The following is a 12,500-nucleotide window of genomic DNA, read 5'->3' as shown; positions in this document are numbered from 1 at the left end:
ATATGAAAATTCAGTCTCATTGAAACAAAAGGCATCACTGTGAGGCTCCAGGGAATCAATTAACTCATTCAAATCCATGCATTGATTCCCCTAAGCCTTGTAATCATGTGTATAAAAGTGAGGTCTGTATCATAAGCTTCACTCCAACTTCACTGCCATGTAATAGCCAGGTTACCGATTATACCACTGTAAAATGGTCTATTAACTGTTTTGTTTTCTAAGGTCCATCTGTTGTAAAACCGCGTCATTGCAGGAAGTACACAGTAAGGAACTTTCTTGTTTCCCATCATAAACAGCTTTTAAAAAAAAACAAATTCGCATATATAGAGAGTTTAAGCAGGACATTTTCGGCAAACAGTAGACAGTTGTGTGTCACAAAAGCATGCAAATTCACTCTTCGATTTGTCTCACTCAATATATCTAGTTAACAGACTAAAGAAGCTTAAACGTCTTGCTTAATCTCTCTTAGTCTTCTCCTATATTGTTTATTTTTTCTCTCGTCACATTTACCACTGACAGACAACGAAGTATAGAATGGGCCTTTTGCAACAGTTTGTCACATGACCTCTTTTACATAGTCTTACAGGAGTCTGCTGATCTCATGCCAATCCTGTTTTTTTTTTTTCACCTTTCAAACTGCTTTTAAAGCTTTGAATCGAGATTTCAAGTCTGAAAATTTCCACATTTGCTCTCACTTATTGCACCCTTGGTAACATTAAGAATCTGAGCTCCGTTTTTCACGCTTCATTATGGAAAATTAAACTGGAGAACAAAAGCTTTTCGTTCATAAACGATAGTATGGAATTTTCAAGTATTTTACTGATCATGAAATCTTTACCTTAAAGGTGGTTTCTCTCTCAAAATTTGTATTCTGAGTAGGTCAAACATGACCTCTACATTTCTGGAATTTATAAAGCTTCAATCTCACCAACGATCAGTCATGTGACCAGTCTGTTGCAAATGGCGCTAGGCCACTCATCCCAGTACTGAAGAAATGCTATTTATATACTCAGTGGGACTTTATTCATTTAATTCACTGTTGTTTTCAAAGTGATTATTTCCATTATGCTACGCCGAATGTGACAAAATATCAAGAAACCAAGAAGGCTACGGCGACGAAAACGTTACTTCAAACTATTAGCTTGAGCTATCCTAAGTGCTAAGTGTTTTAAGGCGTTTCCATCTTGTTTATGTTGTATAAAATAGGCAAAGTATTCGATAACCAAAATCGTACGAACGGTTTTGAAAAAAAGAGAAAGAACAAAAGATTCACTGTTTGTTGTCCATGTTGTCGTCCAAACCCGAAAATTGGTCATTTTGTGTTTTGATGAGTACGAGAGAGAAATGCCTTACAAAAATGCGTGCCGCACGTGCAGCATGATAATTTCTTCCTCTTTTAGGGCCTGTTTAATTTATAAGAGGCGAGCCAGCCCTGTTAGACGGGCTGGCCCGGTAAAAGGGATGAAGTGTTTATATGGACGATTTCAGACAGGTTTACCGGGATGAATTTTAGGAATTTGTTTAGTGTCTTGTAACCGTCAAAGTCACGCATGGGGTACCTGGTGAATTTTCTTGCTTTGAGGTTCGAAACGAAAGGTTCATTTTAGCGCTAGCAAGTACGGAATGGCATTTTAAAGCAAAAGATGCAAAAATCATCCTGTGATTATGCAAATCCGACTACGTTTTCAAGGCAACCCACACGTCATGAGAATTTTTCATCCCAGCAAACCGGGCTGGACCGTTTATATGAGAATTTTTCAGCCTGGCTTGCCGAGATCTCCGTAGTTCAGACCGGGATCTCGGCAAGTGGGCCAGCCCGCCTTCTGATATAAACGAACCGAAATTTTACTAATAAAAACAGGCAGGAGCCGAGATCTTGGCAAAGGGGGCCTAGCCGGACTGGGCCGCCTCATATATTAAAACAGGTGATAATACTTTTTTTTTGGTGTTGTCGCTGCCGTAGCAGTCGTCATTTCTTAAACTCCCTATTGGGACGATAAAGGGGTTGCCCGCCATTAATGGTGCAGTTCCCCTCGAAAATAGAATTGATCAAAAGCTATTCTCTCCCTTCTTGATTTATAAAACAAGCATCTTGAATTGAAATTATCGAGCCTGACATTCGATGTGCGGGCCTTCAATACATGAATTGCACAACAAGAGAAGTGAAAATAAATTGCGAGGAATTTGATTTGGTCAACAAACAAACTGATGCTAATTGTTGTCAACTTGAATGTTAATTGTGCAAGTTGTTTTATTTTTTAGCGGACTTGATATTTTGTCACGTACGGCGTAGCATATTCCATCGGCTCATTCGTTATTCTCCAATTTCAGACGTTTCTCTTGAGGTTCAGCTTTCTTGCCTTTCTTGTTTTTTTTCTTCTTCCGTTTGTTTTTTTTTTTCTTACAAATTCCTGTTTTAAGGGAAGAGGACAAACAAGGAGGAAGTGAGTGTTGGATTAAGATAGCTGGACTACCTTGTACAAACTGAATTGAGTATATAGGTCTTTACCTTTATCTACTTGGTCTTCTATTGTGTTTTCTAATGATGCACAATCTGTCATTCCTCCTGGACCAAATGTCACCTGCAAAAAAAAAAAGGAGCAGAGTGGAAGTATGACAAGCAAAAAACACCAATGGTGTTTGTCACTTCTTGTCAAACTCCCACTTTCCATATGCTGTTTTACATGAAGTGCACCTATTCCAGGAAAAAAATCTCTTTTGGGAATATTGACCAAGCCAACCAGTCCAGCCATTTCTGACCAATCTGGTCCAGCCAAATCCAGATTGATCCGGTCCAGGCAAGTCCAGTTTGATCTGGTTCAGCCAGACCAGTTCTATCCTATCCAGCTATTTCAGTTTGATCCGGTCCAGCTATTCCAGACTGATCTGGTACAGCCAAGTCCAGTCCGACCCGGTTAAGCCAGTCCAGTTCGATCCGATCCAGCTATTTCAGTTCGATCCGGTCCTGCTATTCCAGACTGATCTGGTACAGCCAAGTCCAGTCCGACCCGGTTAAGCCAGTCCAGTTCGATCCGATCCAGCTATTCCAGTTCGATCCGGTCTAGCTATTCCAGACTGATCTGGTACAGCCAAGTCCAGTCCGACCCAGTTAAGCCAGTCCAGTTCGATCCGATCCAGCTATTTCAGTTCGATCTGGTTCAGCTATTCCAGACTGATCTGGTACAGCCAAGTCCAGTCCGACCCGGTTAAGCCAGTCCAGTTCGATCCAATCCAGCTATTCCAGTTCGATCCGGTCTAGCTATTCCAGACTGATCTGGTACAGCCAAGTCCAGTCCGACCCGGTTAAGCCAGTCCAGTTCGATCCGATCCAGCTATTCCAGTTCGATCCGGTCTAGCTATTCCAGACTGATCTGGTACAGCCAAGTCCAGTCCGACCCGGTTAAGCCAGTCCAGTTCGATCCGATCCAGCTATTTCAGTTCGATCCGGTTCAGCTATTCCAGACTGATCTGGTACAGCCAAGTCCAGTCCAACCCGGTTAAGCCAGTCCAGTTCGATCCAATCCAGCTATTCCAGTTCGATCCGGTCTAGCTATTCCAGACTGATCTGGTACAGCCAAGTCCAGTCCGACCCGGTTAAGCCAGTCCAGTTCGATCCGATCCAGCTATTCCAGTTCGATCCGGTCCAGCTATTCCAGACTGATCTGGTACAGCCAAGTCCAGTCCGACCCGGTTAAGCCAGTCCAGTTCGATCCGATCCAGCTATTCCAGTTCGATCCGGTCCAGCTATTCCAGACTGATCTGGTAAAGCTAAGTCCAGTCCGATCCGATCCAGCCAGTGCAGTTCGATCTGGTTTAGCCATTTCAGACTGATCCAGTCTAGCCAAGTCCAGTCCGATCTGGTCCAGCCATTTCAGACCGATCCAGTCTTGTCAAGTCCAGTCCGACCTGGTCCAGCCAGTACAGTTCGATCCGGTCCAGCCTTTCCAGTCCGATCCGGTCTAGCTATTCCAGACTGATCTGGTACAGCCAAGTCCAGTCCGATCCGGTACAGCCAAGTCCAGTACGATCTGGTCCAGCCAAGTCCAGTTTGATCCGGTCAAGGCAAGTCCAGTCCGATCCAGTTTAGCCAGTCCAGTTCGATCCGATCCGGCTATTCCAGACTGATCTGGTACAGCCAAGTCCAGTCCGATCCGGTCAAGCCAGTCCAGTTCGATCCAATCCAGCTTTTCGAGACTGATCTGGTTCAGCCAAGTCCCGTCCAATCCAGTCACACCAAATCCAGAAAGATATTTAGATCAAATCTCACAGTATGGTTCAAATCATATCACAGTACACGACTCAAATTGCACTCACCTCAGGGTCGCATTCTTCTTCGGGCAAAGGTGTGGCCTCCTTTAAAATCGAAAATATCATTAAATTGCCATTAGTTGATTTGGAGGAGCAAATGAGCGTATGCATCTAAGTACGTATTTGAGTGTCATTGCATTCCATAACGGTCCTATTGGCCAAGAAAGTAAAATATAACAAAGAACAACAAACACCACATGGAATACAAAAATTTGGTTATATCAAAATATAACGAAGAACAACAAACACCACATGGAATACAAAAATTTGGTATTATCAACGCAGTTGATAATGTAAATTGGCCACTGTACAGAGATTCTGAAAGCTGACGTTTCGAGCGTTAGCGCTTCGTCAGAGCGAATTGAGGAATTGTGGGTTATGTGTAGTTTTTACAGTAAAATAGGAGCTATGCTATTGGTGGTAACGTGGCAACGTGATAAATAGGAATAATTATAAATATTACCGTAGTTAAATGATAAAACCGAATTTTTGTATACTACTTCCCCACCACCGCAGCACCACAGTTTCTTTCAAAACTACCCCCTTCACCACATTGAATAGATGCTTCTCATGGTGGTGGACAAAACACTGACCCCCAGTCCATGGACTACCCTAAAATGGAGTAACTCCTAAGAATACCATTTCGAATGAGTACTATTGAATGAACTGATAGAAAAATATATACTTTCATTGCACATACCTTGTTTATTTTTGTGCGCATGGTGACATGCAGCTAAATACAAGAACTGCACCGGTTTCACTTCACTTACATGATGTAATAGGCCATCATAACAATAACATCATCGAAAGGAAACCTTTTTAAAATGGCTGCTGAGACTTAAATACTGTTGATCAACACTGTTTAAAAAGGATGTTTAGGTTTAGGTAAGCACTGTTTGAGACGCGGCTTACATATAGAGAAACAGTACTCGTTTGAAATAGTATTTACAGGGTAGTCCATTTAGGTAGTCCATGGACCGGGGGTCAGTGTTTTGTCCTACACCGCTTCTCATTCATTTTCAATAACACTCATCACACTGCACAGGTGCAAATGAAAGACAGTAACAGCACCTTCTCTCACTTCAGGTTGTAGGTGACTTGCGTTCTTGCTTAAGTGTTTGTTCATAAACTTTCAGTGATTAATGTAGTGTAGTCTTGTTTGTTTCAGAACAAAAATTGTAAATAACATTCAAGTATTGCTTGCAATTTATCAGACAATCCATTTTCATCCTTGCCATCGATTAACTACAGGTGGCCAAAAAATCCATTCAAAGCGGAGATACTTATGGTTATTGGTACTGAAAGCAAAGTAGTATTGTTGGTTCACCATTTATACAAAGACTCTTTTTTAACTCTGAATAAGGCAGAAATACCAAAACACGGCCCCTTTAAGCTTACTCAACTTGAATTCAGTAACCAACTTTCAAAATCACTTTCTTGCAATGTGGTCGGAATTGAAACTGAAAGTCTCCACCATACCTTTTTAAAAAACTCTTGGTCCTGTTCTTTTATGAGAAGGCGCCTCTCATACAATGAATCCCTATGAATTAATGATCATAATAATTTTTCAATTCGGAAGGAAAACTCTATTCACCAACATGTCCAAACTAAGTGGTTTTTTTTTCATTTTAATATTTCTTTCGCTATTAGCAAGTTATCAAAAGTTAGCTTGCGTCATGTGACGCACTTGTTTTCCTTTGGACACACACAATATAGAACAAAGGGTCCAATTGGGTGGAGATAAAAAATTAAATGTTTATGCAAATTACAGATGTCTGGAAAAACAAGCGAATGGAATATTTCACAGAGAAATTGAATGTTCATTCTAACTTATTTCTAACTGCAGAGAAATGACTGAGTTTCTCGAATTCCAAGGTATTGTTATTTTCAGTCGGTTGTAGTCGACTGATTTTTTTGGTAATAGCAAAAACGTGGGGCCGGGGTTGGGGTCACGGTCGGGGTACCTTTTTGTTCCTGTTTTTATTTTTTTTTTTTGCTTCAATTTATGTTTACAAGAAACTTGAAAGTTTTCAATCACTTCATTATTATCATAGCCCATGGCGAAGTCAAGGACTGACAATGAAAGGTGTATTGCTTACATTTATTTACTCTTTTATTCCTAAATTACACCACAAGTGTTGTTGAAACAAATAATGCCCCTTCATGTAAAATTGAGATTCAGTTTTTTTTTTTTTTGGCATTGGAGATCTAGATCATTTCTCAACTTGAGCCAACAGTTCCCACAGCATGCGGATTCCTTGAGAAGTACGTATACAGGTGTGATCGATAGAGCTTGACAGCCCATGCATCTCAAATTTGATCGATGAGTGAACGGGCATAACAGTTTCAAAGAAACTGATCATTTCATTTTAAGTACATATTTGAGGGGAGGGACAAGACTTCATTTTTGTGCAATTTAGAAATCTGAAAGGGTACTGCAGCACACTTAAGATGAAACATTAAATACTCTTAAATATTAATTAGCTGGACCCAAAAATTTTTCAAGAAGGGGTCCGGAGGGCCCCTAAATTTTGAAAAGCTGGAAACATCTCTGCTTTCAGTTGTGTTTGTATGTTTGTGAGTTTTAGAAGATTTTAACTTACCTTTTCCTTTTCAACTGTTGGCATAATTCAGCTGCACTTTGAAATGCAGTCATTAACTGCCTTCGATCGTAGTTGGCCGCTGTGAAGAACAAAAAGAGCCGTAAGATACAAATTATAAAGTAAGTTGCACGTTACAGGTCCACAGTGTTGCCATAAAATTGATTTGGACCCCAAAACCTAACCAATTTAATAATAAAAGGTTCACATGTACTGTATTTTCTGGCTGGTTTCTATAAACAGGTTGCCCAGTATCATGATACTACAATGAACTATTATATTATTATTCATATCCACTTTTTTACCATTAAAAATCTCTACACATTGTGGCATGTGACCGGGAACCACTATCAGCACTGTATTTTCTGCAGGCACTCCAAATCTTGATTGAACTATGAGGTAAATTTGAAAAAGGCACCAACTATATTATTAATGTCCAGACAAAATTTTAAACAAAAGGTGAATGATTGCTAACTGGTAGATATTGACAGAAGGAATAACAATAACTACTCAAAATTAGTGCATGCCTTAACTCCCTCTTTTTGAGTTGTCTTCAAAACAATTTTCTTTTCTTAGCTGCCAATATCGTTGATAAACATGGTGGCATGTTCCCATTGATTGTCTTGATTTACAAATGATCTCTTACTCATCATTCAATTCAATTGCCTTAAGTTACAAGTTCATTCTTGCCTATGCCTTTTTATTCCCACCTTTGACACCCTCCACTGACTGGCTATCTGCAAGCCAAAACAGAAATGCCATTCTGTCTTGGTAGTTCTGATGAAGGCCCCTATATGTAATCAAAATGTTGCCATTAGTGGTAGGTCAACAATGAATATGAGAGGTATATTATTTTGTAACCAAAATGGCAAATTTTACAAAGCCATGCTAAACGATCATAACAATTTCATGTTTTTCCTGGTCCGTAAGACAGACTTAAATTGCATGACCCAAACCCTGTTCCAGGAAATGAAATGAAATTAAATTAAAATACATCTATTTAAAATGTACAACATAACCATAATAAAACAATACTGTTTGTTGCACCTACAGTGGCAATGGTTACCATGTCATAGAAGAACAAGAAAATATGACTTGGTCACTCTCTCTCTCTCTCAGCTTCAACCTGTAAAGGCTTACTTACCTAAAAATATCCCGAACATACGATTTAGCCTCCACTGACACCAGATTTTCAATCAAAGCAAGGACACAGACAGCCACATCCTCCACGCCTTGACACAATAACTGGAATGGCACAGACGTGGAAAATATAAATACCAGCAAATGTATGCTGTAGCTGTGTGAGGCATCAAGTCTTAAAAGCATAATGTCAAGAAGAGGACTATCTAGAATTTTGCTTTTACCTCATCCAATGAGTGCGTTAAACATGGAGGCAAATCTATTTCAAGTTCTCCAAGTTTGTCAACGAGCAAGGCCACTTCCTCTGTCCTTCCCCGCACATAACTTTTCAACTTCTTAGTCCCTAAGAAACATTATTTATGATTTTAAAATATCTACAAGTACTGCAAGTTTCACAGACTGATCAGTATTATCAAATACACAAGTGTTTTTGCCCAACTTGATTCATCAAAAATGATTAAGAGGAAGCCCTTTCTCCTTTTCAAATGACTTAATGTGCAATCTCACCAAAAAAAACAATAAGTGAATAAATAATTAGATGATTTATTATAATCTTTAAGTTGAAATTACTCTTTCAACATGTGTAGTCTTTTTTTTCATAATGACAACCTCAAAAATGTCATCTCTGCATGTTCATCACGAGATCCCATGAATTACGAGTCAAATGGTCAATGAGTCAATGAGTCAATGAGTCATTGAGACTCACGGTCAATATAGCAATAATTTATTGATTAAGCCTAAGCCCTCGTTGCAGTGATTAGGCCTAAGCACTCTCTAAAATTTTAGCTTCATTTCATGGGTTAGGGTAACTGCACTAATTCACTCACGCATTGACTCATGACTCATTGACTTATTGATTCACTGACTCATAAATGCTTAATACTAGTTCATCATAAAAAAGAGAAAAAATACATGACAGCCTATACAATTACCGTCATTTTCATCTAAGCGTGGACACACGACAGGAAAACGTTCTTCAGAGTTTCAGTTTGGCAGCCGTCAACATAAGCAAGCTTTTGCGTGCGATAGTTTGACTGAATGTATTTGAAGCATACTTTATCAGATCAGGGTTAATTTCTTAGAAACAGTCTTTGTTATCCAGTCTTGCTGCCATTCTAGGAAACTTGCATGAACATCCCTCAAACTTCGAAGGATTGAAGACAAAACTTGTCATGTTTGCAGCCAGTTAGAGCATGTTTTCCTCGTGACGTGTCCACGGTTAGGTTAAAACGACGGTATTTTCCTTTCCACTTACTTGAAGTTAATCCCAAAAAATCAAGTACTTCTGACACATCGCCAGCTACTATGGTATCAAGAATAAAAGAATAAGACATTATGTTCAGGCAATGCAGCCTCTTGGGAAAGAATAACAGTAAATGAAAGAAATGTTTGAGAAGTGGGGTTAAGAGATGCTTTGAATAAATGATCCTGGCACCTGATGGAGAATTTATGCCTTTCTTTTTTTTTTTTTTTTTTTTAGCACCTGAAAAATTCAGTTGACTTCAACGGGATTCGAACTCGCAACCTCTGCGGCGATCAGGGCAGTGCCCTTACCAAGTGAGTTATGAAGCCCAGTGTTGAGAGCAGGTCAATTTGTTGGGCTCACAGGTTCCCGTGAAATGACAGTAAAAACAGTGATGGAGAACATTATGTTAAATGTCATTATTCATCAATTAACTTCTCCTCTGGTGTTCACTATGCTATGATTAGTGTTAGTGTAGCTATGTTACTTCAATCCGTAGAAAAACACATTAAGCCCCACTCTGCGAGCAGAGGCTCGTTTTGTCTTTTTCTTTACTGTGAAGAAGAAAAGGCTCTGCCTGAATCTTGTCAACTCTTTGAAGCGGCCGCTACCCAAACTCCTGGACTAGTCAGTCTTGTTTTCTCTCATTAAACAGTGTGAGCATCCGTTTAGTGATAAAACCGATGGATGTTATTGAGCATGCTGTACCGTGAAAAACTAAAGGTGGCCACGACATCTGGCATATTAGGCTTGGGTTTGACACTGTATCCTGGCATCGTGCAGCTCATACTCAATAAAGATCTTACTCAATCCATGCAGAATTTTTTCTAGAGAACGCCAAAATTCAGCAAGCAAAAAAAAGGTTCTGCTAGCAGGGAGGGTAAGCACATTTTCAAACTACAAATTACTAAAATAATTATTACATGTATACATACACCAATCCCTGTGTTAGTGCTTGGACTCACTGTGACACTTTGAAATTTCATCACTGTGACACTTTGAAATTTCATCACTGTGCTTATGCGCCTAGTTTCTTATTATAGTATTGGAAAGAGTATTACAGTTGTTTCGAAAGGAAGCAGAGTGTTATAATAAGGAATACTTCATGTTTTCCCTTTACATATTTTGGTTAACTGTAAGTGCCTTAATTAATTTGCAGTCCACTGTGCTTGGATCTTACGATGTTATATGCATACCCTGCATCATAGCCTGCTCTTTGGTAAAAATAAACAAATTTTAAAAAAAACTTAGTTACCAACATCTGGTCCAACACTGAGCATTTGGACTTTCCTTTGACCTTTTGATAAAAGAATGAACACAGAAATACATGTATTAAAAATTAGTCACTAAGGGAGCCCCCAGAGTAAAATCTGTAAATGGCACTTCCGGGGCTCATAACCACATCTATATCCACTCAAAATCATGGAGGAATGGAGATTGGTGTTCAGTTGTTTGAATAAAGTGAAAATTACTCACTTGAAAGAACTCTCGGAGAACAAGGCCGGATCGCAATTGAACAATTCAAACTTTAGGAAACATCGCTAATGTAAAAGGCAATGATCATCAACAGCTAGCATGCTTTCACTTTGTTACATGTTTATCCAGTGACAACTCGAGAAGTTTTTATGAATATTAATTAGGCCCTATAAAAATCCAACCTCAGATGCTTCTGTAGACACAAGGCGAATTTTGAGAGAAAACAAGGCAGCTTATACATGGACTTTTATGGTGCAAGGCACGCTTGATGGTCTGCCAGGCATACCATGCTAAGGCATGCGAGCCATCTCAAGGAAAAGTTGTGATGATATAATCATAATAAGGTACGAGTCATTGTTTTTGCAATTGTAGCATACAGTAATTTATTGTATTGTGTTATCTTGTGTTGACGAATATGTAGATTAAACAACTCCACCAATGTTAACATCATAAAACTTACATGAGATTCGCATTTGGACTCCAAATTAAATTGAAACATGCATATTAGAAGATGTTGCAGTTAAATTCAATTAAGCAGTAATTTTATAAAGATGAAATTGATACGGCTAAACTTACCAAACCACGCAGGGGAAATGACCTCTTCATTTAGTACATTTGTTGCACTACTACTGGCCAGTGTTGTTTGTAGTCTGTGTGTCGCAACTAAATAGAAATGTTTTAACACATTAGCCAGTGTACATTTACATGTAAATAAATTAATATGAACAGTCACCAATTAGAATGGTTTACATTGTTTTATTGGTGATTTTATTAGAAAAATCATTGACAGGAGTGTCGGTAATATTGCAAAGGGCATTTGTAATCAAACCATGTAAAATGAACACTTATTTGAATTTGACTGGTTCAATGTTTGGAGGTATTTACAGTCAAACTTAACCAGGCTCTGAGCTAGCCAGGATACTATGATAGATTGCACCCCACCACCTCCCTCTTAGATAAACATTTGGGGTATTAACCCTTTCACTCCTGTGGGGATCCCCACTGATGAGTAAAATTGTCTGGTATTAGACATAGTAAAATATATGTCTCAGTGGCCCTCACAACAGTGAAATGGTTAAAGTCTAATTCCTTGCAATTAGGATTATTCAAAGATAACATTAGAGTCAGGGTCAAGGTCTCTCACAATTCTTGTTTGCTAATTTGACTCATGATTCCAAAACCAAAGTCTACAACCCAGCTAATTCTAACTATCTGAATATCCAAGGCTAAGTTCATAAGAATTTCACTTACAACCACCAGTGCTTGAGCATGGGCTTGTTGTCAGATCTACCTGTGCAACAACAGGTACTTGACTTATTGGCGCAGTTATGGTACAAGTAACTGACGAAGCTGAAAAACATTTCACCAGATATAAGTCAAACCATAATAAAAAAGGTAGTGGATTTGAGAATTTGAGAATGATGATCAACAAACTAACCTTATAGAGAAATTGAAAGTTTGAACATAAATCAATGCATGTTAAAAGTACAAGCCATACATGTAATAATGTTAGACTTACTTATATGCACTTTTTAATACCTTGTGGGATGGAAATAAAGTAAACCTTCTTTCTGTGGGAAGCAGAATACTCTTCCACCAATCTGTTGCCATCCATTAGGCCCTTGCTTACAACTGCCATGGAATGGCCACTTTGGTATGACTTGAAAAACGTTAAGCTGAATGGCAAAAAGGGTTAAAATAATGGATTTTGAAACAGTAAATGATAATATTAA

General features: G+C 39.0%; 1 protein-coding gene across 5 annotated transcripts in view; it reads right to left on the bottom strand.

The window, feature by feature from the left end:
* Positions 1-12,500, bottom strand: part of LOC138024085 (uncharacterized) — a 16,440-nt gene that overhangs the window by 203 nt on the left and 3,737 nt on the right. For 4 of the 5 annotated variants that reach the window (XM_068871180.1, XM_068871176.1, XM_068871178.1 and 1 more), the window contains 14 exons: positions 12,307-12,443; positions 12,019-12,117; positions 11,344-11,430; positions 10,547-10,588; positions 9,304-9,351; positions 8,273-8,391; positions 8,053-8,153; positions 7,619-7,698; positions 7,214-7,300; positions 6,912-6,990; positions 5,788-5,848; positions 4,315-4,353; positions 2,510-2,582; positions 1-2,411 (listed from right to left, as the gene is read on the bottom strand). The exon at positions 1-2,411 is cut by the window's left edge and continues 203 nt beyond it. In XM_068871180.1, coding sequence (XP_068727281.1) covers positions 2,308-2,411; positions 2,510-2,582; positions 4,315-4,353; positions 5,788-5,848; positions 6,912-6,990; positions 7,214-7,300; positions 7,619-7,698; positions 8,053-8,153; positions 8,273-8,391; positions 9,304-9,351; positions 10,547-10,588; positions 11,344-11,430; positions 12,019-12,117; positions 12,307-12,406 — 1,119 coding nt within the window. In that variant the 5' untranslated portion in view covers positions 12,407-12,443 and the 3' untranslated portion in view covers positions 1-2,307. The remainder of the gene's footprint in view (positions 2,412-2,509; positions 2,583-4,314; positions 4,354-5,787; positions 5,849-6,911; positions 6,991-7,213; positions 7,301-7,618; positions 7,699-8,052; positions 8,154-8,272; positions 8,392-9,303; positions 9,352-10,546; positions 10,589-11,343; positions 11,431-12,018; positions 12,118-12,306; positions 12,444-12,500) is intronic. The other variant, XM_068871177.1, reaches the window with a different exon arrangement.

The sequence above is a fragment of the Montipora capricornis genome, chromosome 11 (assembly GCF_036669925.1).
Source record: "Montipora capricornis isolate CH-2021 chromosome 11, ASM3666992v2, whole genome shotgun sequence".
In the NCBI taxonomy this organism is placed as follows: Eukaryota; Metazoa; Cnidaria; class Anthozoa; order Scleractinia; family Acroporidae; genus Montipora; species Montipora capricornis.
The sequence above is the reverse complement of the archived record's forward strand: the minus strand, read 5'-3'. Positions and strand labels throughout refer to the sequence as shown.